The sequence below is a fragment of the Protobothrops mucrosquamatus genome, unplaced genomic scaffold, assembly GCF_001527695.2.
Source record: "Protobothrops mucrosquamatus isolate PMUCROS unplaced genomic scaffold, P.Mucros_1.0 scaffold_67, whole genome shotgun sequence".
In the NCBI taxonomy this organism is placed as follows: Eukaryota; Metazoa; Chordata; class Lepidosauria; order Squamata; family Viperidae; genus Protobothrops; species Protobothrops mucrosquamatus.
This window is the reverse complement of record NW_015386143.1, coordinates 137,195-162,921: the sequence shown is the minus strand read 5'-3', so window position 1 is coordinate 162,921 and position 25,727 is coordinate 137,195. Positions and strand designations below refer to the sequence as shown.

The 25,727-nt window shown below is 38.3% G+C and overlaps 1 protein-coding gene across 1 annotated transcript; it reads left to right on the top strand.

Annotated features, from left to right (window-relative positions):
* Positions 1–1,747: 1,747 nt before the first annotated feature.
* Positions 1,748–14,504, top strand: LOC107284991 (keratin, type II cytoskeletal 6C-like). The gene is made up of 9 exons (XM_015813133.1): positions 1,748–2,309; positions 8,880–9,094; positions 9,568–9,628; positions 10,427–10,522; positions 11,236–11,400; positions 12,323–12,448; positions 13,275–13,495; positions 14,053–14,087; positions 14,185–14,504. The coding sequence occupies exons 1-9, from the start codon at positions 1,773–1,775 to the stop codon at positions 14,502–14,504; spliced, it is 1,776 nt and encodes a 591-aa protein (XP_015668619.1). The 5' UTR covers positions 1,748–1,772.
* Positions 14,505–25,727: the final 11,223 nt, after the last annotated feature.

The following is a 25,727-nucleotide window of genomic DNA, read 5'->3' as shown; positions in this document are numbered from 1 at the left end:
GCTAGTTAAGAAAGACATTTTGGGAACACTGAATGGATCTGGTCCTGAAGAGGACATGTTGAATTTTTCATTTTGTTTTCCTGCTTTTAGCTTCTCACTTATTTATCCATTCCAATTGGTTGAACTAAATTACTAGCAGAATGTCATCACTTGATCAGAGGAGAGAATTGGGGGATGGGATGGAATTGCTTGGGACTATTAGTTTGTTTGTTTGGCATATTTACAATATAAGGCTATGGTCACCATAAAACATTGAAAACATCAGGAACATTATAACAACAAAACGAATGGTTTGTGTTCAGAAGAGAAGACCACATTTAAAGTAGCATGAAAAATCTAATAAGAGGTTCTCTCTCTCTCCCTATTGCACAATGCCTGGGGAAAAAGCCAGAATATAGATCATATTGTACACATTTTTTTCATCTTTTCTAATGATGCATTTGTTTCTAGGCAAGCTTGGGAAATGAGGAGAGAGAGAAAAAAATCAGGGCCTTTAAAATTCTTATGACGATCTCTGCTCCTTGCATGTTGTGCCCAGGCAGGCAAAGATCATGATTTAAATACATAATATTTGAGATGCAAGACATTTTTGCCCTGAAGTTTCTTTGCAATTAAGGAAACCTTATTACTTGTTGTGGTTTTGTAGAGAACTTAGTATTGCTTGAATAGAAGCTGGAAACATTTAGCTGAACATGGTTTTCCAAACCACCCCAAAGTCCTGAAATCACCCCTGAAAACAACTTGTTATTTAAATTGAATTTGTTTATAGTATTCCTTAAACCAACCACATTGTAGTGTTACATGAAATCTTCTTAGACGGGCATAGCTCTAGATAAAATGTATGGTTCCAATGATGCTGTAGCCCTATGAAGAGCATGGCATTACTCAAATTGCTCAATCTATCATTTCTGAGCAATTTACCTGGATTCGTAGAAAATCATTCTTTCTCATCTTTAATGCTCTTCAAGTATTTAGCCTAAGAGTCCCAATCATTTCTGAACGTTGCTTGTGGCAGTGACAGTTTGTCAAAATTGCAGGTGAACACATCCAAAGAAACTAACATTAGGAAAAACTGACGATGCGGTGCAACACTGTTAATTCTTCTTTTGTAGATTCCTCACAACACCATTCATGTGATTCACAATAAATGTGCACGCACACTCACAAATACACACATAGAAATGCATAAAAATGGTCTTAAGGGGTTCCCCTCTAAAATGAACTTTTTGCAGGGTTTTCCAGAGCTGAATGTGTCCTTAGAACTCTCTACGCAAGCAGGCTGATTGGATCAGAAGATTTCTCCCACTTCTGCAGAGCATCACACACCCAGACCTGTGTCTTGTTCTTTATGTGCAACAGTATTTGTTGGCACAGAGGAAGGTATCCTCAGTTGTACCCCCTTGCATCAATCTTCAGTTGTGTACCATAGCTTAAAGCTCTTTGAAGAAAGCAAGCAGGGTAATGGTGAACATGAAAGGGATGCAAATAAGCTGGGATTGCAAGGCAAGCAATTTGGACAAATTAAACTTATCGGATAGGTGTGTGCACTTGATGTTGGGCCGTTACTATAGAACTCATTGCTTGAAGGCAAGCCAAGCCCTTGAATATTTGCCTTCCTCTTCTCATTCCCATGCAACCAAGCCCAAGACTTCAAATGCATAAAAGGAGACATCTCCCATTTCCACATCACAGGGGGGCTCTTGGTCTCCACTAATCTCTACTCTTCTATTTCTGCTTCACAACCTTGCCATTCTCCCTCTCACAGACGCACCATGAACCGGCAATTCAGTTCCAGATCATTTTCAACGGGGGGAAGGAGGAACTACTCTGTTTCCAATAGTGGCTTCCGAGTGGGCAACAGTTCAACCTCTGTCATCGGAGGAGTGGGATCTTTCGGTGGTGGCTTTGGCAGCAGAAGCCTCTACAACGTTGGTGGAAGCAAACGGATTTCTATGGGTCTAGCTTCCGGTGGTGGTGGAGGAGCTCACTTTGGAAGAAGCTTGGGTGGTGGTCTGGGATTCAGCAGTTATAGCTCAGGATATGGAGGTTATGGTGGTGGGGTTGCCCTCGGCGGTGGCATTGGTCTGGGTAGTCATGTTGGAGGCTTTGGTGGTGGTAGTGGAGGAGGATATGCACTTTCAGGCTCAATGCCTTGCCCACCGCCTGGGCGAATCCACAATGTTATAGTGAATAAGAACTTACTGACTCCTCTGCACGTGGAGGTTGATCCTGAGATTCAGAGGGTCCGGGTGCAAGAGAGGGAACAGATTAAGACCCTCAACAACAAGTTTGCCTCTTTCATCGACAAGGTAAGATGGAGGGCAGGGAGAGTATTGTATTGCAAAATGAAACACTATGAAGATATGAGGGGTTCAAGACTATTCTGAAAATAAGAAACAAGAGAATTTTTGCTTTAGAATCTGGAGGCAGAATGATGCTGCTCAGGATTTGTATAACTTATGAAGATCTGACTTCATAAAGATGACAAAAGGACCGAAGCTATCACGATTAGAGTCTCTGCTGTTTTAATTGCAGGGGAACGTTTCTCAACCAGATTCCCTTCATGTATTTTGGGCAGTAATTTTTATTAACCCCTTTGGCTACGTTGGCTGGGAATAATGACATTTGTAATCTAATCTATCTGGAGACCACCAGATGGTGGAAAGCTACACTTAAGAAAAGAACTAGTAACATATTTAAATTGTACATTTAAATTAAGTACTGGGAAGAAATTCCTAGGTTTCAGGATATTTCAGTAATGAAATTAACTATAAATGTGAAAGTTTTATACCTTGCCTTGGAAATTGTCAAAGAAGGTTGGTAAGACATTTGTAATGATACTAAATTAAAAGATATCTTGTCATGGAATACATAGTCATTTAAGATGTATGGACTTCAACACCCAGAATTTCCTTAGCTAACACCCAGGATTCTGGGAGTTGAAGTCTACATATCTTAAAGTTGCTGAGGTTGAGAAACACCAATCTAAAGATTAGTGTCTGGTTTAGCATTCTACTGCATAATTTATTAGTTAAGCTCAGTGACAGAAGGTATGTGCAGATTCCTCCTAATTTCCATCCTTCTTATTTCTACCACAGAAATTAGCTTTTTTCAGATAAAATGTTATAGTGACATTGATATAGATTCATTCTAGTACATCTAGTAAATAAACCTGTTAAGTTCCCGAAAAGCTAATTGTCTCTAGAATGACTAGGTTGATCATTACTATTTCAAAGAGTTGGTTTCTCTTTGGCATATGTGTCTAAACATAGTTTTAAGTGGCATCTTTTTTTCATAAGAGGAAAGCATGCTGGGTAAATGCAAACTGAATTTAGCAAAGCAAACCCACAACGTTTTGAGACAGAGGCTATTTTCTGCATGCAAAAGAAATATAAAAGCTTTTAAACAAGGACTGCTTTGCATGCATTTCAGCTGGGAGGGGAAGTGAACTATTGCGACTTTTAAAAAGTTTTTTAGAACTTAAAACTTCATTCTTAGGTGTCTCTCAGTCGCAGGTTTGTTCTGACCACGTGCATGTGAAAATCGTGCTTCATGCTCGTCTTCATAATATGTTTTCTGAAATGGTTATTGCTAATATTTATAAACTACTTTTTCAAGGTATTCTTATTATGCAATAGAAATAAAGAAAAACAAACTTGGTGTAGTGGCTAAGGCATCATGCTAGTTATTGCAAGGCCTTGAGTTCTAGTCCTGCCTTGGGTATGAAACTAGCTAGGTGACCTGTAGCCCATACATCTCTCTCTCAATCCTAGGACAAGAGAAACCTGAAAATTGCAGGGATTAGTCCAGGCAGTGACCATGAGTCAAGACTGTCTTGAAGATGCAAACACATACATCCACACATAATATGTAGAACATATTTAAAAATTCAATTGTTTTCATGATTTACCTTTTGCAAACTGAAATCAAGTGTCCTACCTGAAAGAGCTTTAAAAATATACTATTCCTTCCTTTCCTTCTGCATGAGAAGATTAAAATGGAACAGGTCAGGAAGGGCTGTCTGTACAGTATAACATTCTGAAAATGTAGTCTAGCTCTATACAAATCTAATTAATACTTCGAGCTTTTCCTTATTGGATTTTCTAGATAGCTCTCTTCTAAACCCTTGTATCAATATATTCTACAGGGGCATACCACAGTAATAGTTAAATAGCTGTATGTCTTCCCTTCATTAAATCTATGCTTGACACGTGCCTGGTAAATTTTCTGCCAAGCACTCATTCATTGCTTTCCAAAGTGCTGGCAGATGTCTTTGTCCAAGAAATTGGTACATGGAATTATAGAGTTGGGTGGGGTTATTTAGACTGAGTCTAATTCTGCTCATTGCAGAAATCCAAATTTATTCTGAAGAAAAGGTCTGAAGGTTGTGATTCTATAGGGAGCTTTAGGGGTAGGGAACACTAATTGCCTGGTGAACTTAACCCTTCTAATAATTGTCTAATGATCTTTTTGCTTCACCTCATCTCAGTTCAGTTTTGTTTCCCCTTCCTTTTTCTTTTCTTTCTCGGTCCAGCTACCTTTTCCCCATTGTCTAATTACTAAATTGTCAAACCATTCTTATTGTCATAGGACATCCCCCCCCCAATACATAGTTGGAACCTATCTTCTTGTAATTTAAATCCATTTTTTTCATGTTCTGAATTCTGAGTTGATGGATAACAGGTCCTGATCTTCTCCATGTCATTCCTTCAGGTATTTGTACAATATTAATTTATTCTATCTCAGTCCTCTATTCACAAGATTAAATGCAACCCTTATTCCTTCATTCCTCTTACAGAATACAGAATAACAGAGTTGGAAGGGACCTTGGAGGTCTTCTAGTCCCATCCCCTGCTCAGGCAGGAAACCCTATGCCATTTCAGACCAATGATTGTCCAATCTCTTCTTAAAAACTTCCAGTGTTGGAGCATTCACAACTTCTGGAGGCAGGTTGTTCCAATGATTAATTATTCTGTCAGGAAATTTCTCCTTAGTTCTAAGTTGCTTCTCTCTTTGGTTAGTTTCCATCCATTGCTTCTTGTCCTGCCTTCAGGTGCTTTGGAGAATAGCTTGTCTCCCTCTTCTTTGTGGCAGCCCCTGAGATATTGGAACACAGCTATCATGTCACCCCTAGTCCTTTTCATTAAACTAGACATACCGAATTCCAGCAACCTATGTTTCAGCCTCCAGGCCCTTAATAATCTTTGCTGCTCTTCTCTGCACTCTTTCTAGAGTCTCAACATCTTTTTTACATTGTAGCAATCAAAGCTGGATGCATAGGATGCAATCCTCTTCATAGGATTTAGCTTATAGCTGCCTCATCATTCTTATTGCCTTCTTTGAATCTATTTCAGTTTGTCTGAATCCTTCTTAATGGCTGCTCTCCACAACTGGACACAATAATCACACTTGGATCTCACCCATACAGCATATATTTATTAGAAATAAATGACAATGTTTTTAAAATGTTAAAACTTGTTCAGATTCTGCTTTGGAGAAATCTTTCATTTACGCTCAATTCTCATTTCAGCCTTTTGATGTGCTTCCACTGTTGAGGAATGAAATGAGGGAGACAATATTCTCAATTGGGGTTTTCAAGTTGAGGATAAAGTGAACAAAGATGCATACTAAATGCTGCCAATTATATATATATATATATATTCAAATAGCAGTATCATATCTCTCATGGATGAATTCCCAATGAATAGTTCTGGAGAAAAAGGATGTATGCAACTATTGTTGCAAAATGTTGTCACTTGGCAAACCTGTTCTGGATTTGCATATATCAAAATGTAGAAGGGAATATTGTCATTGTGGTCATGCTTAATCCACAATGGTGTAAAATGCGGCTTCAGAGATTTATAGGAAACAACTACCTTATTTTCCACAGGATGCTCTAACCTTTCAGACAGGATGAACCAGAATTTGGGTGGGACAGACTTATTTGTTTCACTTTCTCTAGCTTATGATTTTTTAAAAAGTTTAATGCATCCTGTTTCCCCATCAGTCCATCAAAATTCATGTACACTTGTGTATTCCAGTATAAGCATATTTGCATTTAGTTTCTGCAGTATATAGTATCTATTTTTGTAAAACAATTTTTGTTTATTTCGCTTCTTCCTCTCTCATTCCTTCTCCCTCTTTCTCTTACCTTTGAATATCCAAACAGGAGAAATGAAAATGCTGTATTTCAGATTTATTACCATAGAATAAAGGCAAAACTGACAGAATTTTGTCACAATTTCTTCAGTATGTTTAATATCTAATTTACCTCACAGTTGAGTGTCTAGTGGAGTTTTTTTTATTTTTCCAGTTATTTATCCGTACCTATATATTTTCAAGCGTGTTACTTTCAGACCCAAATTTTCCTGTTAAGATACATATGGCCTTTCCTTCAGGCTAAACAAGAAATATAATCTTTTCACATGCAAAATCCAAAGGTTTATGGGCACCATATAGAACATCATCTGGCAACTGTACTACGTTCTTGTGCCAAGTTTGAAAATCATTATCTCATTAATTCTTACAACATCCCTCAAGGCTAAGTTCCTCATTATATATTACTCTTGTTTCAAAGATGAAGGAGCTGGTCTGATGAGATAGTCAATTGCCCAAGGCCACCCAGGAAATCTGGCAGTATCTCAATAAACATTTTGTTCTCAGAGTTTAAAAGCCTGAATTCTCAGGGGTGGGGTGGGAGGGGGGAAAGGGAGGGCATGGGGGAAAGAAGAACAGGTCAATTAGAGCATTGGATAACTATAAAGATATATCATTCTTTAACGAACATTAATAAATACTCCCTTTCAAATAATAGGCCATTCTGATTTTATCCTAAGAGATTTTAAATATAAATAAGAAAGATAAGAGCTAGTACTTTGATCTTTCATTTTTTTTCTTTCCCAAATTTATTCCAAGTGCATCTTCATTAAACATAGTTCTTCATATTTATTCCACACCAATCCAATCCAACCTTAAAGTACAGTTGAGAAAATTATCCTATTCTTTGCCACTGAGTGGATTCATTGAAGCAGCCACATCATTAGTTTTGAAGCAGCCACATTTTTCTCCAGGCTTGGCTTGGGTAGAAATTGGGGTAAAAAACCATAGCTAATTTAATGAATTGGGGAAGGGTACAGATTTGCACAGCTTTTGAAGCACTTCTGAATAATTTTTAAACATGCCCAGTTGCAAAGCATAACATCTCCCAAACCTAACTTCTTTAGATTTACTTTAATGGCTTACAGATTTTGCATCAAAATAATAAGCTTTTGTCTGTTAATTTTGGCAGATCATAAAATAAAACAAAGTGATTTCAGGTAGTATACAGCTTTTGCTGTTTGCTTATATAGGAACTGTGGTTTTCTGACTAGTGAACCAGTGAAGTAAAAATACAAATAAAAAATGAACATTGATAAACCTGTTTAAAAATCTTTAAAAATGAATGAAAAGCAGCAAAGGCAATTCTAAAATATCTGGTGCCCCTAAAAAGCATAATCTAGGGACCAGATGAGCTTTCTACAGATAACAATCCACCCACCGCTGGAAAAACTTAATCTTGGTTTGTCACATATTTCATTCATCTACATCACAACCTAAGAAGTTTCACCCTAAATAGCTAGACGAGGTTGTCATATGATCCTTAGGAGTGATTGTCTTAGGTCCCACTAATCAAATTAGCAGCCTTAAATGCAAATGTAGGTATGATATTGTATTGACTGGATTATAAGTGAAGACAGAATTGCCTAATTCTTTTTATACTTCCAAAAAGGTGATTATTATTATTATTATTATTATTATTATTATTATTATTATTATTATTATTATTATTATTAATAATAATAATAATAATAATAATAATAATAATAATAATAATAATAATAAAGTTGGAAGGGACCTTGGAGGTCATCTAGTCCAACCCCCTGCTCAGGCAGGAAACCCTATACCATTTCAGACAAATGGCTGTCCAGTTTCTTCTTAAAAACTTCCAGTGTTGGAGCATTCACCACTTCTGGAGGCAGGTTGTTCCGCTGGTTAATTTGTGTTTTCCAATTTCATTTCATGCCCAAATCATTCCTAGTAGGACATATTGCTGGGATTTTAGAGAAACAAAACATAGGTGTAAAATGTGGCAACATCCTATTTATTTCCTTGAAAGAAGAATCTATGCATCTTCGATGAATTTTAATCAGCTGGTGATTTAAAATTTCACAATGCGAGCATACATATCTATGTGCATTTATGTAAAATGTTGATGCTGTGAAATTGTGTGAAAATTCATGTTGACACTTTGAATTTTTAAAATTAGAGAAAGGATGGAAGGAGGGTTAAGGAAGGATGTTTTTCTTCAGGAGGACAGAACAGTTAAAACAATTAATCAATGGAACAACTTGCCTTCGGAAGTTATGGGTGCTCCATCACTGGAGGTTTTTAAGAAGAGATTGGACAACCACTTGTCTGAAATGGTATAAGGTTTCCTGCTTGAGCAGGGGGTTGGACTAGAAGGCCTCCAGGGTCCCTGCCAACTCTGTTATTCTGTCTCAGAAGGGACATGGAGAATATTGTCACATGGGGAAATCAGCAGAGATTCAGCAGGGCCTTTCCATATGATCTGATAAAGAATGATAAAGAGTTGCACCTGTACTAGGGAGAACCATGTTCAACTACCAACTTTAGCCATAGAAGCTAACTGGATGTCTTAGGGTGGTCATTCTCTCTGAGCCCTGTCTATTTCATGGTATTATTGCAGGGAAAACGGGAAGAGAGGGGGCTATATAGAGAGGGTAGGAACTAATCTGCCAAACAAACAAATAGATTCTAGCCAATTCTTCAAGAAAGATAACAAGGTCCCTCTTCCCTCTCCTTCCCTTGTTGGGTTTTAGGTGCGATTCCTTGAGCAACAGAATAAAGTCCTGGAAACCAAATGGGATCTTCTGTGCCAACAAGGCTCTCCAGCCCTAAGGGACAATCTTGAACCTATTTATGAGGCTTTCATAGAAGCTCTTCGAAGGCAGTTTGACAGCCTCTGCAATGATAAAAATCATTTGGACATAGAACTGAAGAACACACAAGAGCTTGTGGAGGATTTCAAGAATAAGTAAGTAAAAGTGAAGAGAAATAGATGATGTTGGGTGGGTAATATGGACTTCTGTCAAGAAGACAAAACAATGCATGAAGCCAATATGGACTTCTGTCAAGAAGGCAAAACAATGCATGAAGCCTTCCTCCAAATTATTGACAGCTCCTCTTATGCTAATTTTTTTCACCATAGTTTCATGATTTGCTTTCCTTTGTCATTATTTGCAGTTGGAGAGTCTTTTTTAATTTATATCTAGTTAATTTGCCATGTATGATCCTGTGCATAGCATCTGGTCAGATATAATAGCCTCATATGAAGTATAGAACTTCTGCTGATACTTTGGGCAAGTAATGATCTCCGGATTTCATTTACCTTAGAAGATTGTCATAAACTTATATATTCAGTAAGGCTTGTAAAGATCTATATGTTTGAACAACCAGTTGAATACAACTAATAATACTAGCACTAGTAAAAATTTATTCCTATTACAGATATGAAGATGAAATTAACAAACGGACAGCTTGTGAAAATGATTTTGTAGTGCTCAAAAAGGTAAGTGGTCCGTATTAACGTGGAAATATAAAGCTATAATCCTATTTTTTTTATTTGTTATACATCCCCATTCATAAGTATTTGCACTTACACATCTATTTGCAGTGCTTGGTTATAGCTAAAGTTAATAGTCTTACATGTCTGGCATTCACAATTACCACTTTATCTGTGTTAAATTCAATACCAACATTTTTGAATGATTGATTGTATAGCTTATCTTAGTACCGACAAGCAGGTTGCTGCTATTGACACATTTTTGAAATTCTCTTCCAAAAGTTCACATATTTATGCATTAAAAAGCGTTGGTTCCTAACCAGGGTATTTTTTATTTTCTAAAAGCAAAGCTTAATTATAGGGATGTATTCTTGCAATGAACACTGTAGCTGATATCACTACGGATTGTGAATGAATGTGGTGCAATGGTTAAGATGTTGGACTAAAAGTGTGTGTGTGGGTGGTGGTGGGGAAACCAGGTTGCAGTCCACCCACAGCCATGGAAGCTCACAAGATAAATTTGGTGCTCTGGCTCTCTGGCAACCCAATCTCCCATATAAGGTAGCTCTTATGGGGAGAGCTAGGAAGCTTAAGCACTATAAATGCAGGGCTGAGCTTCACAAAGTGAACTCTTCATCGAACAGATAAATAAACAACGCCTTGCTTTATATTATACACCAAGTATATTATCTGCATAGAATACTGCAACCAAGCCTTAAAACAGGAATTACTCTGCTCAAAGCTCTGACCCATCATTGCCTGCTCTGCCCAGACTATGATAGTATTGATATGTTTCTTCCTAAGGATGTGGACGGCTCTTATATGCACAAGATAGACCTGGGATCCAAGGCTGACTCCTTGACTCAATATATCCAGTTCTTAAGAGCCCTCTTTGATGCGGTAAGGATCACCTCTGCCTTATTATACCTATTAGCACCTAAAGCAAATTCATTTTCCAATATGCAACCAATAAATGCATTTCTCTTTAAGACGTCCCTACTAGAGCAATGCGTGTCATCAAATGCACAGCTTTTTGACTGTGTTTAAACCTGTTCTTTACCTGTTATAAAAACTGTCCTGTTAATGAATTCATTAACCCTGAATAGCTCCTTTCAAAGCAATCATTATTTTAATCTTAGGTAAAATAAATCCATCCTTATGGGATTGTTTGGTGTGGGATGAGCTCAGGAGGGACCTCTCTGCATTGCAAGGATACCTGAAAAGGTGGACATCTTAATGTGTTTTCGGAGAGAGTTTCACGTCTCCCGTGCCATGTGAGGCCAACAAGCATCACATCTTTTCCCCATGGAAGTGAACAGTGGTGGCTGAAACTTCTACTTTGAAAGCCATGAACAACATGGCGCTGAGAATTCCAAATCATATCTAATAATAGAAATCCCAAATGTAAAGCATTTCAAACCCTGGCACGTCTGCGTTCATAGAGGATCTGGCATCTTTGTTTGAAAATCATTCATGTAATTATTTTCTTGTGGGCTCCTTTCAACGTAGATACATGTCTAAGAAGTTAATCCGAGGGCAGGAATACACTCTGATGTCGCTGTTCCGCATAAGAGCTTTCCCCTTAACAATTGTATTGTTGGCAACTCCCACAGGAGCTGACTCAGCTGCACTCACAGGTTAAGGAGACGAATGTTATTCTGCAAATGGACAACAACCGAGATCTGGACCTCGACAGCATCATTGCTGAAGTCAAGGCTCAGTATGAAGACATTGCCAATCGGAGCAGAGCTGAGGCCGAGGCATGGTACCAAACTAAGGTGAGGATCCTTGGCAAAAGCAGATGCAATTTCACCTCAGCTTGAATGACAAAAAAGTCCCCTCAATTATAAAGCAAAATCTGAGGGGTTTCAATATTTACACTGGAACGAAACTGAATTCAGTGCTCTCTGATGTTCTTGAATTAAGAAGTACTGAAATCTGAAAGAACCAACTAGCAGTTTGTCCAGAAAGCTAATCTTTTGCAAGAAAATCAAACAACGGTCTTTAGCGCAGCCCAAAGAGGTTCATAAGATCATTATATCATGTATTTTTTTTAGATCTAATCTAGTTCACAAGATACAGAGAGTACTATCCTTATGTCATATACATAGGTTACACCCAAAAATGGTTTGGTGAATGACCACTATCAATAGATAATTATCACCATCTCTTCCATTTCTGTTTCATTTTTCTAAAATGTAACCTTCCCTATCTTGGGTGTATTTATGAGATGTTTTAGCTGCTAGAAAAAAAAATTGTATGGCCTGGCATACAATGTACTGTACCTTGCTGTTTTACCTCAAGTGGAAAAGTATGTTTTGCTCATTTTGTAAGCTGGCTCTTTTGTCTTTGAGAATCTTCCAGCTTCTTGGAATGGGTCCCAAGAATCTGCTTTTGCCCTGAGAGCACAATTGCATATAAATTTATATTCAGTATTGCATATATTCCTTTATTGAAAATATATTTCTGTTCTTGTAGCTAAATTTTGGCTTTTCAACTGTAGAAAATCTAGACCTTTCAGTACATTAAGCTAATTAGCAATTCAAAATTTTCTTTTTCAAGTACTTTGAACACTCACCTTTTTTTCTATACTTTTGCAACCAATACCAACTATTTTATGCATGTGAATAAAGAATATTGTGTGAATAGGACTTATTTAAGATGTGCAAGATGATCATTACTTTCCATTTTGACTTTCAGTTCCAAGAATTGCAATCTACAGCTTTCAAACATGGAGATGACTTGAAAACAACCAAAGATGAGATTGCAGATTTGAGCCGAATTGTCCAAAGAATTCGCTCCGAAATTGAAATTGTGAAGAAAGCAGTAAGGCATATCTTTTTCCTCACTTTTTATCCCCCCTCTCTCTTTATTTCTTTTTCTAAGTGAGAAATTAGTTCCTTCATGATGGTCAAAGATTCAACTCTTGTAACTACCTAGGTTCAGCCTCCCTTGAAAAGGATTTATGCAGTTCATAAGATATTTCAGTAATTCCTTAGATTCTTTTTTATTTAGCTTTTTTAAAAACTCTCTATGGGTCCTGGGGAGAAAGGGCAGTGGGGCATTTAGATGGCTGATGACTTCTCCAGATTTCCTTAGTTCCATTTATAATTGCTTTCAAAGCATATCTTCAAGGCTGCTCAGGGCTTCAGTTCCAGAATCCCATTTTCTACTATTCACTTTTTACTGGTTTGGTATTGTCACCTTACTTTCCCACCTGAATACTTTCACTTCATCCAATTCATATGGAAACCATCTGGGATTATTTTTTTTGGGGGGGGGGGGGAGAGACATATTTTAACTAAAATAAAAATAACAAGACCATAGTATAATGTTTTTAAAGAAACAGTGGCTTACTGTGAATAAACCACAAGAAACAAAGCAGATGCCTTATATCCATCAGTAACAGAAAGAAATGAATTCCCTCAACTCGTAAGGGACCTCTTTCTCCAAAGTTTTACATTCTCCTCTAACAAACAAATAAAAGTAAAGATGGAGCCTGGAAAAAAAAATACTCAGTAATGTTGGTGCTGCAACTAAAAAGTCCTTGCTGCTTTGAATGAATGAATGAATTGATTGATTTGTATTGACAATCGCATTCATGTACACACAATGTGGTATCTAAGGGAACTTTTGTCTCTTTCTTTTTCAGATTAGCAGCTTGCAGTCCTCCTTAGGAGAAGCTGAGCAACGTGGGGAGTTAGCCCTGAAAGATGCTCGGACAAAGTTGCTTGACCTGCAGACTGCCTTAACATCAGCAAAAGATGAGCTGGCTCGCCTGCTGCGGGATTATCAAGAACTGATGAATGTGAAACTGGCCTTGGATGTTGAGATTGCTACATACAGAACCCTGCTAGAGGGAGAGGAGTGTCGGTAAGACTCTTTTGCCTATTTCCATATGCAAAAGACTACTTGCCAAGAACTGAGTTTTGAAGGTAGTTGTCTGTTCTGGTCAGATGCAGAATAGACCACAGACCACTTAGTGCAACAGACATGGATGGGGACTTGGAAAATCCCTTTAGTCAAGAATGTAGGTAGAATTTTTAAAAACAACAACAATGCAAAACAACAACAGCAAATTATTTAGAACAGCAGAAACAGAAATATGTTGATACAAGACTAAAGCCAAGAACGAGATCGCTTAAATGCTACTATAGGACTGGTTAGAAAACCATGAATTATAAAAAATACTACTGTACATAGTTGTGTGGCTGAATCTCATTATCCTGAGAATATCCATCTCATAGTTAATAACCTGACAGTCTGAGTGATAAATCTGCAGAATTCAGGAAAGTCTCCTTGAAGCTATTTTGAAGCAGATTTGACGCTATTGCGAAAGCCATGAAAATAGAATGCTAAGAGCTATAGAATTTTCTGGGCTGTAAAATTTGTTCTTTGTTTCAACGCTTTGTTTTTCTTTTCTCTCTTAGGATGTCGGGCGAGTTTGAAACCCCTGTCAATATCTGTAAGTACACAACACAGCTAGCGCTCGGTTAAATTAGAGAGTTGCCTTTGTCATCTTGAGTGACCAAGACTTTCCTGTATCATTTTCCAATCCACAGCTGTGATCAGCAGCTCGAGTACCATCAGTGGTGGAGGAGGAGGAGGATACGGTGTCGGTGGGGGATCTGGCTATGGAGCCGGAGGAGGTGCTGGATACGCTATCGGTGGAGGATCCAGTGGATTAAACATGGGTGGTGGTGGTGGCGGAGGTCACAGCCACATTAGCGTTGGAGGAGGAAAAGTGAGCCGGTTTAGTAGTGGGGGCAGCTTAAGTGGATCTGGAAGCCTCACAGGGGGCGGATACACCTATGGTGGTGGGAGTTCAAGCATGAAGATCGTATCATCCACAAGCTCCTCAAGCAAGAGACTAATCAGCTAAGGTTTCCAAAAGCAGAGGTCACTTCCTGCTTTAAGAAACAAAAGAGTCTCTTGTTACCACGCCTCTACCAACACAACATACAGTACTTTCTGAAAATTAAACAGTCCCCACAATTGCCCATACCTCCTCTACAATTCTTTACATTTACAGGGTAAAAGGCCTGCTGGGATGGCACTTGTAAGCCTAAGTTATGATCAGGAGATTGGTCTACTATTGCAACCCTTCCAGGCTCTAGGTGGGTGATCACATACTTGGAAACGTCCCCTCTTTTTTTCTTTCTAAAAAGAAAGGGCCTCCTTGCTTGTACAAGACCAGTGTGTCAGGGCTTCAAGCCCATTTTTCTCCCTGACATGCTAGTTTTGCATGAATAGGCACATTTTCTGATTAGTGACAGAAGCATTTCAATCACGTAATTATCCACCTTCAGGCTCAAAAGTGGCCCACCCCAGAAAGGCAGAAGAAGCAAGTTGATGTGATTGTTCTGATTGTGTGTGTTTCACCTCATCTCTCTTTACATGCTCTGCTGCATAGATCATTGTAATTTGCCCTGCACCCTTATGTTGTTGGGTTAGTGCTTCTGTGAATGGAATGGTGCTTCCCATATTGCCTTCCTCCATGTTGTCAGCTGTACTGTTGCAAAACTTTGTAGGAAGCAGGTAACATACGTTGTCTCTTTGCTTCTCTGCTTCAGTGGCTTTGCACAAGCCCATCTTGTCACAAAGAGAATACACAAAATTGCAGATGAAGAACTAAACAACAATAGCATCAAACCAGACGTGCTACTTTTATAAGCTCTGTTTAAAGGATCACTTTATTGTACATCCTGTTTTTAAATTCTAATGTACAGTAGTTCATGTGAGTTTCAAGCACTATACCATCCTCTAATGTTGTTAACAAAAAGCAAAATGCAAGCTTCTGGCTATTTCCTCATCCACAGTGCACCTCATGGAATAATCGTCAATAAACTCTCATGCTGCAATAAATACTGTCATTTTTTATGTTGGCTCAAAACCCTCTCTTTTGTTTTATAGCACCAGTCATGGCACTGCTTCAACCTGTGACTTAGGATCAAATGTGATTTTGGGCCTAATTTCACTTGGGTTTCTGAGTTCTGACTTCTGGTAACATCTATCCCATTTATCCCATTCTCGCAGCTTCTGCTTACCAGAGAAAAATAAGAAGTAGAATAAGAATAAAAGGAAGAGACAGGACAGATAGTGCCAGAGAGGCAGAAATGGGATACACTTGACTTTTGCTCCTCCAATTAATTTCTGCAGCGCTGTTCTCCATTAGCCAACACCCCTCAAGAGATGATTTCTGAGGGAACTTGGCCCTGAACAAAAATAAAATTGCCTATCTTTGCTCTGCAGGTTATCAGGAGCCTTTTGTGGGCTCTTGCATCCATCCCAACAATTTTCCAGGAAGAGCTCACAAAACAGGCCCAAAACTAAACTCAAGATAGATCAGTTTGGGAGTCTACACCTTCCAGCCTGACATATTTTTGTGCATTCAAAGCTCTCATGGCAGGGAAGCGGGGGTGGGGGTGGGAATAGAAACTTTGCCTTCGCCCCTCTTCTCCCTTTCAAATATACCATGAGAAAAGTCAGGGTTTTTGTTATTTTGCATTACCATTTGCATATGAAGATCCAGTGCTTTTTTTGTCAATTCATCTTTGCAAGTTTTTGAAGCACAATCAAGGTTGTAGAATCTCTTTACCAGCAGCAAAAGCCAGAGGAGCAGATCCATATCAGGCAGGTGCCCACATATTCTACCAGCTTCAGCAGGACCATCGGTATCAAAGCAAACATTCCCAGAATTACCTATTTTGAAATTATGATGCAAACATAATTCAACATTCTTTGGGTATTACTGTGTCCCCAGGATTCGGTGTTCTGCAGAGGAACGCAGACATTCTCTCTTCATATATATTGACTCTAATTACCTACATCTTTACCCACATTTTAAAGCAATGGAAGCTGTTTTTCCTCAGCAATGTATTCAAATGCCTTTGAGTAAATGTATCTGTTGCGGAGATGCCCAAGGGGTGTGGCTGAAAAAAAATAAAATTAATATGGTACTTGTGACGATGCACTTGTAGCCACCAACCTGATTTTCTTATGTGTGTCACATGTGTAACACACACACAAAGAACAGATGATTGTACTGTTGTCACCATCTTGATTTTAAAACCATATTTTTTAAATGCTACTGGTCTGTTGCACCAGCTGTTTGCTTGACCACCTCTATCTACTTCTGCCTGCAGATGGAAGTCATTTCTCCCACCCTATTCCAATGCTGGTGGTACGTAAAAAAATACACAAAGTCTTTGTATATTTCCTTATATCTTCTTGAGAGTTCTAACATGTCTGGTGTCTTTAATCAAACTGCATTGTGTACAAACCTTTCCTCACATGTACTGCTTCTTCAATATTAGCTGCAGGAGCAATTTCTATCTGCAAACTTTTTAAATCCTTGAATTAACAATCATCTCTTGCTCTAGTGGGAGGGGCTGGCCTTCCTCGAGCCGAGGCTGCGAGATCCGGTTCTCGGTATCTATGGAGCTCAGGAGTTTGGGCCTTCTGGGGCAGCAGTCTAAGTTTCAGTGGGTATGCCAGTATTTATATAATGGTAATATGTGGAAATAAGGATGACAAATAATGAGAAATGTACTTTAAGACTGCAGATTATTCAAATCACTGTTTTGGATTTATGACTCCATTATGTCTATTCATTCTATGTTATTTAGAGTCATTCAACAAATATAAGTACAACTCATCCACCCCAACATTCCCATTAAAGAGCAAAGATCTGATGGCAACTATGTACGATGTAAAGCATTAGGAGAATATCCGTAGAGTGGCCCTCACCAGACACAATGTTGTTAAGTCTAGTTCTAACATTTCAAACTTCCCAACTCACTTCCAGAAGATCAAGGTGGAGGGTGCAGAAATGTGCTCTCGTCTCTCTTTCATGACTCCAGTTCACGAAGAGTTCTAGAAAACAATAGCAAATTATGATAACTCTGAAGTCACACATGGAGTCAAATAAAAACTGCACTATCTACACATCCAAACTCTCCAAAGCGACATTTTCTGCCATGTATACTCTTAAGAATATATACAAAAGAAACTTTTTGTGCTCAGTTTTTGAGAATATTTAATCAAAAGTAACTATACTACATCCTGGTTGTATTCAGCTGTAGACTTCTCGATTGGTTGGCTATGTTGAAACAAAATGCTCCAAAAAACAGTTCCAAACTCAATGCATCTCAGAGGAAGGGTATATGTGCAAGGCTCACCCTTACATCTTTGTAAAGCAAGAGAAGCGTCTACTACTATTTATCTTAAATGGGGAAAGGGGACAGGGAGGAGGTTGAGATACCATTTGCTTTGCCAACTGAAGCATCAAGACATCTTGGGCAAGCTCGATTTATATCATTTTCCCCCCAATTTTTTTTAAATTCAAGAGTTAAAATTCAAACTTGCAAAAAATAAAAAGAACAGAACAAAACTAAACAGGAAAAAAAAACAAAAAACAAAAGTGCGCTAAAAAAAGAAAAGAAAATACAGGTACACATATATTATCCCCCCTAGTTGAATACTGATAAGTATATTACAACATTAGTACTTCTCCTCCCTTTCCGAAACTGGTCTACTATATATAAACTTCTATAACCCAAACAATTTGATCTATTTACTGTAAAAAGAAACAGTTGTTAGATAAGCCCAGCCACAGAAACTAACTTCAAAACCCATCAGTTCTTATTTCATTTGGCTTACCTAGCAGCAGCAGAATGCATATGATTATGCTTTAAGAGTTCATTAAAATTACATTCCACATTCCTGCCTCTAAATAACATAGAATGAATAGACATAATGGAGTCATAAATCCAAAACAGTGGTTTGAATAATCTGCATTCTTAAAGTACATTTCTCATGATTTGTCATCCTTATTTCCACATATTACCATTATACAAATCCTGGCATACCCACTGAAATTTGATGCGCTGCAGAATGTCTTGGACAATAGTTGGGATCTTTACATTTTGAGAGAAACATCTGAAATCAAAGATCATTATTTTCTGGACAGGGAACTGTGTTTGTCAACAAACAGAAGTAAATCTCACACATTTCCTAAATAACTTCATGCCCAATTTTAAATAATGGTGCAGCAATGTAACTTGCTGGGTCAACATGCATCTGCTGTAATAGCATTTCTTTACTAAATTCAAGATATTAAACTAATGAAATGGACTCCTGCAATAAAACTCCTGTTAGAGAAGAAATTGGAATTACAGTTTTCATTTGAGAAATTGTAATTTGAGAGAGAATGTCCATGTTCTTCTCTCAGTGGATCCATGACAAACCGATTGTTAGAAGGTATTAACTCCCATCAGCATCCGCTTCTCCAAAACTATCAGCAATTGTGAGGAAGAGGACAGGAGTGAACTTGACTGAAGTTCTCCATCTTATCTTGGTAAAGCATAAGATCTTCTACCCCAGGATCACAACAGTAGCACTCCCTGAATTGGCTATGTGTCAAAGGAACTGCAGCCTTGTGTGTCATTCTTTGCATTGAAAGGTGAGAATGTCACATCTCCTTTCACCTTTGTTGTGTTAAACGCTCAGCCCAAGAAAGAAGAAAAATAACCAAAAAAAAAAGTAAGAGAGAGAGAGTGAGAGCCTGAGGCTTACAGACTAAGTATATTCCAATATCATAATATCTGTTTTGTATATTCTGGCAAAGCTTCTTGTGGCAGCATTACCAGACTGCTGAGATCCATAGATAGCCCTTTGCTGATCCTAATTTCCCAAAACGAAATTTAATGATATATACAGGGTGTACGGTAGCATGGCCAAGCTACATAAACAATTTTTTATATAATGTTCAAATTGGTTGCCATTTTCTTTTAACACTTACTCGTTTGTTGTATGACCTTTGAACAGAGCAACATTTTCTCTGAACTATGTTAATTAATAAAGCATATTATGATTGACCAATGGGGGCTGATTTTTGGTAAGCCTGTATATTGAGTAAGTGTGGGTGAGAAAAATGTTTTATTGACTTTACTGATATTCTAGGACTTGATTCAAATGTGGTGGAAAGTACAAGATTGTCAAACTACATTAAGCTGAACTAAAAGCACTGTGTATCCCTGATGGCCACAAAACCATGGATTGCTTGACCATGGATTGTTGAACAATCCATAATTTGGATTTGCACGTTATTCTAAGCTACAAGGTAGGATTTACAAACCACAATGACTGGGTTCACAAACTAAATTAAGCCAATCCAAAACACATCACACTGTGGTTAAGTGCAATGTGAACTCTATTCTCGGTTGATTCAGTCAATGTTGAACAGCCTTCAAATAATAGAATGCAATCAGCTAAGTGGATAGTAAGTTAATACTTGTTGTAAAAAAGACAAAGGAAAAATTCAAATGGATATTCTTGAGAATGTTATTGCAAGAAATAAACTTTAGACTAGAATGATTTCTGAGCCAAAGTCTTTTTGTCAGGAAAAGTGCCTCAAAGACGAGTTATAATGAGCACATTAGTTTGTTAAAGAAGGAAATGACAGGAGCCAATACAAACTGATTATATCTTATTTGATGAAAATCTAAAGTTACATTATTTGATACCATTGAACTATACTTTAGGGTGAATCAAATAGCCAACTTCCTGCTCTTATTTCGCCTTTGAAGATATTGAAAGAGGAAATCCAGTGGAAATCATTGTGTGATGGGGCCAAGTGTATATATAGTTAAGCAGAGACGACTTCTTTTGAGGAATAAAAAAAAAATAAGGGGGTGGGAGGTGGGAGAGATATAAAAGCTCTTCCTTATTGTGGGGCAATTCACTTTAAGTTCTTCTGAAGGGAACACAAAGAGGCAGTCTCGCACTGCATTTATCTACTCAAAGGGAGAAGTAGAAGGCTTCTATCTTTGGGGATCTAAGGGAAGCAGGGGTGGCTGGGTTTCCTCTGTCCTTATTGGGAGGCAAGTTCTGGGTTCTGTCCTTATGGATCTCCAGCACGGTTGCTGTAATGTCACCTTCCACAAAACAAAAATGCAAGTCAGGGAAAAATGGGCAGTTTCACAGGACAGAATCCTTCAGGATTCACTTCCATGAATTGGTTCAGCAAAATAAATTTAATGTAATATACTGTATATGATTGGAATTGGCCCTGGAGATGTGGTTCTGCCAGCAGGCCTGGGGAACCCAGAGAGGGATGGAGTCCATTAAATGGCTGGTATGACTGTGTGTTCTTGCCGGGGTGCGGTGGTGTGTGGGGTTATTTTATTATTTTTAATTTTTATTATTTTTATTTCTTTTATATTGTGTTTTATTTCTTTTATATTGTGTTTTATTTATTTCTTGTAAGCCACCTTGAGTCTCAGTGTGCAAGTAGGAGGCAATATAAATTTTCCAAATAAATACATAAAGTAAAATAGATTTTTTCCCCTTTTCTAAATACAATGACCAATGGCATGAAAGGAAGATGTGCCAAAAGCAATCAACAGTACTGTTACCTATAGGTAATGTTGGCCTCAGATTACAACATGGAAATGATTTACCATTCTCTTTTGATGGAATGGTTTACAAATTCCCAGATGACATCATTGTCATCACCATGTCAAAATGCCGGCCTGCAGGCTGGATGCATCATAACGAAACCGCGCCCACCCATTGCCGGCAATGGCAAAAAAGTCGCAATACATCATGACACGTCACATGATGTTGCGGGTTTGACACCCCTGATCTAGACTATATACACTCAGGTAAATATATACATACAGTACATACAAACACATGTATAAATGCCACAGTAACCAAGGTATAAAATTACACAAAAAAGGGGGAAACAATCTTCAGTAGGCATTAGCAGGCCTTGAAGAAGGTTGTCTTTGATCAGCTCCCTGCCATCAAAAGAGACTTTTCTTATAGTTTTCTATCGCAGGGGTCCCCAACCTACCAGGCCTTGAGCTGTTTGGAACCAGGCCGTGGAAGTGGCGGCTGAGTGTGCATGTGGGCCTCCTCACTTGCACGAGGAGCGAGTGAGCAGTGGGTATCCTTTCTTCTCCCCCCCCTTCCAGTCCACAAAGCTGGAAAGGTTGGGGAACTCTGTTCTATTGCATCTTCCTTTGTAAGGTATCCTGAGATGGACAATCTCATCATCTGGGTAGGAAAAAACACTCTTTGAAGTAACTTGCCCTCAAGCCAGGATATAAAGTTTATTATCACACTGAACACATATGGAAGGATATCAAACACTGGCATAATATAAGTGCATAATATGACATTCTTTGCAACAATAGTTTTTGTAGTTGAAGGCTATTTTCAGAAGATGTACAGGACATCACAGTAAACTAAATGTATTATAAGTGTGTGACTGATCTGTTTGTGCAGGATAACAACTCATTTCTCTCAACTCACTGATACAGCTATATAGGCCAGTTGCAGTTGCAAACCAGAGCACATTTATTTCCTTCCAAGGAAGCATGAAACTGGAATTACCATGAAAGTAAAAATGCAGAAGATTTGAATCCTAAGGAGAGCATAACATTAAGTCACCTGTTTTGAAGTCTCTAATCAGATAAATGTCTGAATTTATTGTGTCAGGTTGTCAAATAAATAAAGATACCTGGGCTTGAAAGGTGGAAAGAAATATGCATTTTTGGACTGTTCTTTATCTGCTAGTCCTGACAATATTTCAACTGAGATGTATAACACATCCTCCCAGCTAACTTTTTTACCTTTCCCTGCTATGCATAGCAATTGGGAGTGTATACTGATATTTACAAAAATGCTCTAACTTTGAATTGTATCAACAGATTCGCTGGATATATGGTGGGTTACTTGGCTGAAGCAGTAGGCGTGAGCTTAAATGGACTCCAGAAGATGGCAGAGGACAGGAAGACCTGGTGGAACGTTGTCCATGGGGTCGCGATGGGTTGTACACGACTTCACAACTAACAACAACAACAACAACTTGGCTGGGGAGGGGTAGCATATTGAATAGGTTTCCTGATGACTGAAGGCTCATAAAACTCTTTAAATTCTACTGTAAATCACTTCTGCAATTGTATGTGTTCATCTCAAATCCACTTTAGAAACCTGAAACCCTGGAGGGAAAAACACCTTACCCTAGAAAACTCTTAAGTCATTATTTGTCTGCAGCTTTTCAATTTTTTTTAAATAAATGCCATTAAAAGTGTTAAAAAGAGGATAAAAAAACCTAATCCAAAGAATGAAACCAACAAAAAAACGAGAGAGAGAAAAAAGACCAAAGTGCAGAAAGAAAAGATTTTTTTTAAAAAAATAGAAATCCTGTTCTTTCGCAGCAAATACAATTATAATTACAGATTTCTGGTACTCTATGGTGACAAAAATGCTTAGCTGATTGTTTTTCTATTCATTAAACCATACATCATAAATGCACTTTTTTCCTGTTTCATGGAAAAGTCTGTAAGGGGTTTCTAGTGAGCCATAAATGTAGATGTTATTTTTTTTTTAATCAAGGAAGTCAGTTTAGCTGTCTTTGCAATTTCTATAATTTTCATCAACTGTTCCTCTGCTATGGGTAATTTTGGACCTTTCTACTTGTAAGCATATACGGTAGTAATCTCACTGCATCTTTTCAGCTTTTAGGCTCCCATGATTTCTACCTGGAGGATAAGAGATGGCAAAACTGGTGCCTTCCAGGTCCCCTCCAATACAGGTAGTCCTCAACTTACAACTATAATGGAGCTTGCCCATCATGGGTTGTAAATCATGATGTCATAAATCATGGACATCCATGCGATCAACCCAATTTCACAACCTTTTCTGCAGAGCTTGTTAAGTGAACCAGGGACTGGTTTTGCCAAAAATCAGAAGTAAATGACAGTTTTCAGCAAAACTGTGGTAAAAGATGGTCACATGACTGCAGCAAATGGCCATAAATGCAAGCTGTTTGCTGAGCGCCTGATTTCTGGTCACATGATCATGGGGAATATCCAGCAGAACTTTGGAAACTGGATTGTAAATACTCCCAGAGAGGGCCATCATAACTTTGAATGGTTGCTAAGTGACAAGTCTTAAGTTAAGGACTACATGCAAATGATGCTATCTAAGGGCCCCCAGAAAGTGCATCTTCTCTACAACTGTGCCTAAAATCCCTCCCCCAAGTTCTGTGCAGCTCCCACCCTGATGGTATTTTGGAAGGCCTTGAAAAGCTGATTGTTTTCCCAGGCCTGGGGTGAGAGTAGATATGGTCCCCTTGCTACATGTATTTTTCTCCAAATGCTGTATGCTTTGGACAGACGCTATTTTTGTTTATTTATGTTGGTTTTATATCATTCAATTGTTTTACACCATGAGCTACCCAGAGTAGTCCTGGAGTCAGGCAGTATCTAAATCTATTAATAAATAAGTAGTTGAGAATCCTCTCAAAAATGCCAAGTTAGCAATTTTGCTAGACATGCTTACAGTACAACAAAACAGGACCCGATGTGGAGTAAGCCCTTAAGCTGAAAAGCTGGCCACTTAAGAGTAAGCCTTTTAAAAATTAATTAACTTAATTGGCCTCTCTTGTTGGCTGATGATAGAATAGTAGCATAATTTCCAATAACTCTTGGTTTTCAGGAAAAAAATTCTGCAGTTTTTCTGCTTGCAATGAGTTCTCAATGCAAAGAGTGGGTAGAACGGGGAAGTGGGGAGCACTCTGAGAAAATTCACTCCTGATAGTGGATTTGTGCATCCATCCTGTGCACCCCCCCAACCAGGCAATGCTTTTTACAAGTAGAGAAACTTGTTCATTCTGTTCATTAGACTTCCTTCAACCATGTGCAATTCTTGGTCGGGTATGATGAAATGTCAATTCTATTAACTCCTAGTTGGTAGGGAAAGATATTTTGTTGGTTTACCAACCTTCTTTATTCTTGCACTTCAATGAAACAAGAAAAGATTATGAGAATTCTAGCAAAAGCCCATGTTGTATATATTGTATGAAAGTATAAAAAAGAGTGGGATTAGTGTCACCTTCATGCATGTTATCAATCTGGCAGTTAACAATGTTTCTGAAACTCCATGAAGCCCTGGCAGCTTCTAAATTGGTCTTCCATCTTTTAGATTTCTTCTCTCAGAACATGTTGCCTATTCAAGGCACAAATACTCTGGAAATTTCACACACTATTTCCCATGGAAGATTTGTGCTCAATATCAATTCAACACTATAAATTCACATCGGACCTGGATACCTTCGAGACCGCCTCCTGCCGCAGATTACCCCCCATCGACCTGTACGCTCCCACAGAGTGGGTCTCCTCAGGGTGCCGTCAGCCAGACAGTGCCGGCTGGTGACCCCAAGGGGGAGGGCCTTCTCTGTGGGAGCTCCCACCCTCTGGAATGAACTGCCCCCAGAGATCAGGGTAATCCCTGATCTCCCTTCCTTCCGCCGCGCCCTTAAGACATGGTTGTTCCAGCTTGTGGGACTGGCCTAGGGGAATTTTTAGAGGGGGTTTTAAATTTATCTTAATTGGATCAAATTCAAATATTTCCCTTTTAATTAATTTTAACCTGTAATGTTATTTTTGTATTTTTATCTGATTGTTAGCCGCCCTGAGTCCGCAAGGAGAATGGCGGGATATAAATTTAATTAAATAAATAAATAAATAAATAAATAAATTCTTTTTTTAAAAAAAAATAAAAATAAATAAGCACTTGATATTAGAATACTATGTCCACCCAACACTTTTGGAAGCATATTATTTCTAAACTACTATTATCGCATCAGACTGTAGCATCAAAGAACATGCAGTCAACCCTTCCAAATTCAGTGTGGAACAATGAGAAAAATTTTAAGCAGCATTCAAAATTCTCCCACTCCTGCCAGTTCCATTCTCAGCCAGTAGAAGAGAGAAGACTCTACAAATCTTAAGAAGTTCTGCAAAACTGCATTCGAACAGTCATGTATTATTTGTTAAATCTTGGCATGTTATCAAGACCACTTCCACACATGTTTCAGTATGTTGGAAAATCCAGTAAAGAATCACTAATATGATAATTCTTAAGAGCATCTTTATTTGTGCTCTGATCATCTATCTCATGAGCTCCTTTTGTCATACTAAAAATGACAACTTTGGGGTGATGGGTGAGGGCTGTACTCAACTTTTTGGGTAGAGTACATACAACCCTATAACCACAGACTATATCATTCTCTCTGAAAAAGAGACTCTCT

What these genes read in the sequence shown, in the direction of transcription:
- LOC107284991 (XM_015813133.1), top strand. Translation starts at nt 1,773, where the DNA reads ATGAACCGGCAATTCAGTTCCAGATCATTTTCAACGGGGGGAAGGAGG. An exon ending in ATTTTGTAGTGCTCAAAAAG is followed by an intron (nt 9,629 to 10,426) that starts GTAAGTGGTCCG and finishes TTTCTTCCTAAG; the next exon opens with GATGTGGACGGCTCTTATAT. An exon ending in TAAGAGCCCTCTTTGATGCG is followed by an intron (nt 10,523 to 11,235) that starts GTAAGGATCACC and finishes CAACTCCCACAG; the next exon opens with GAGCTGACTCAGCTGCACTC.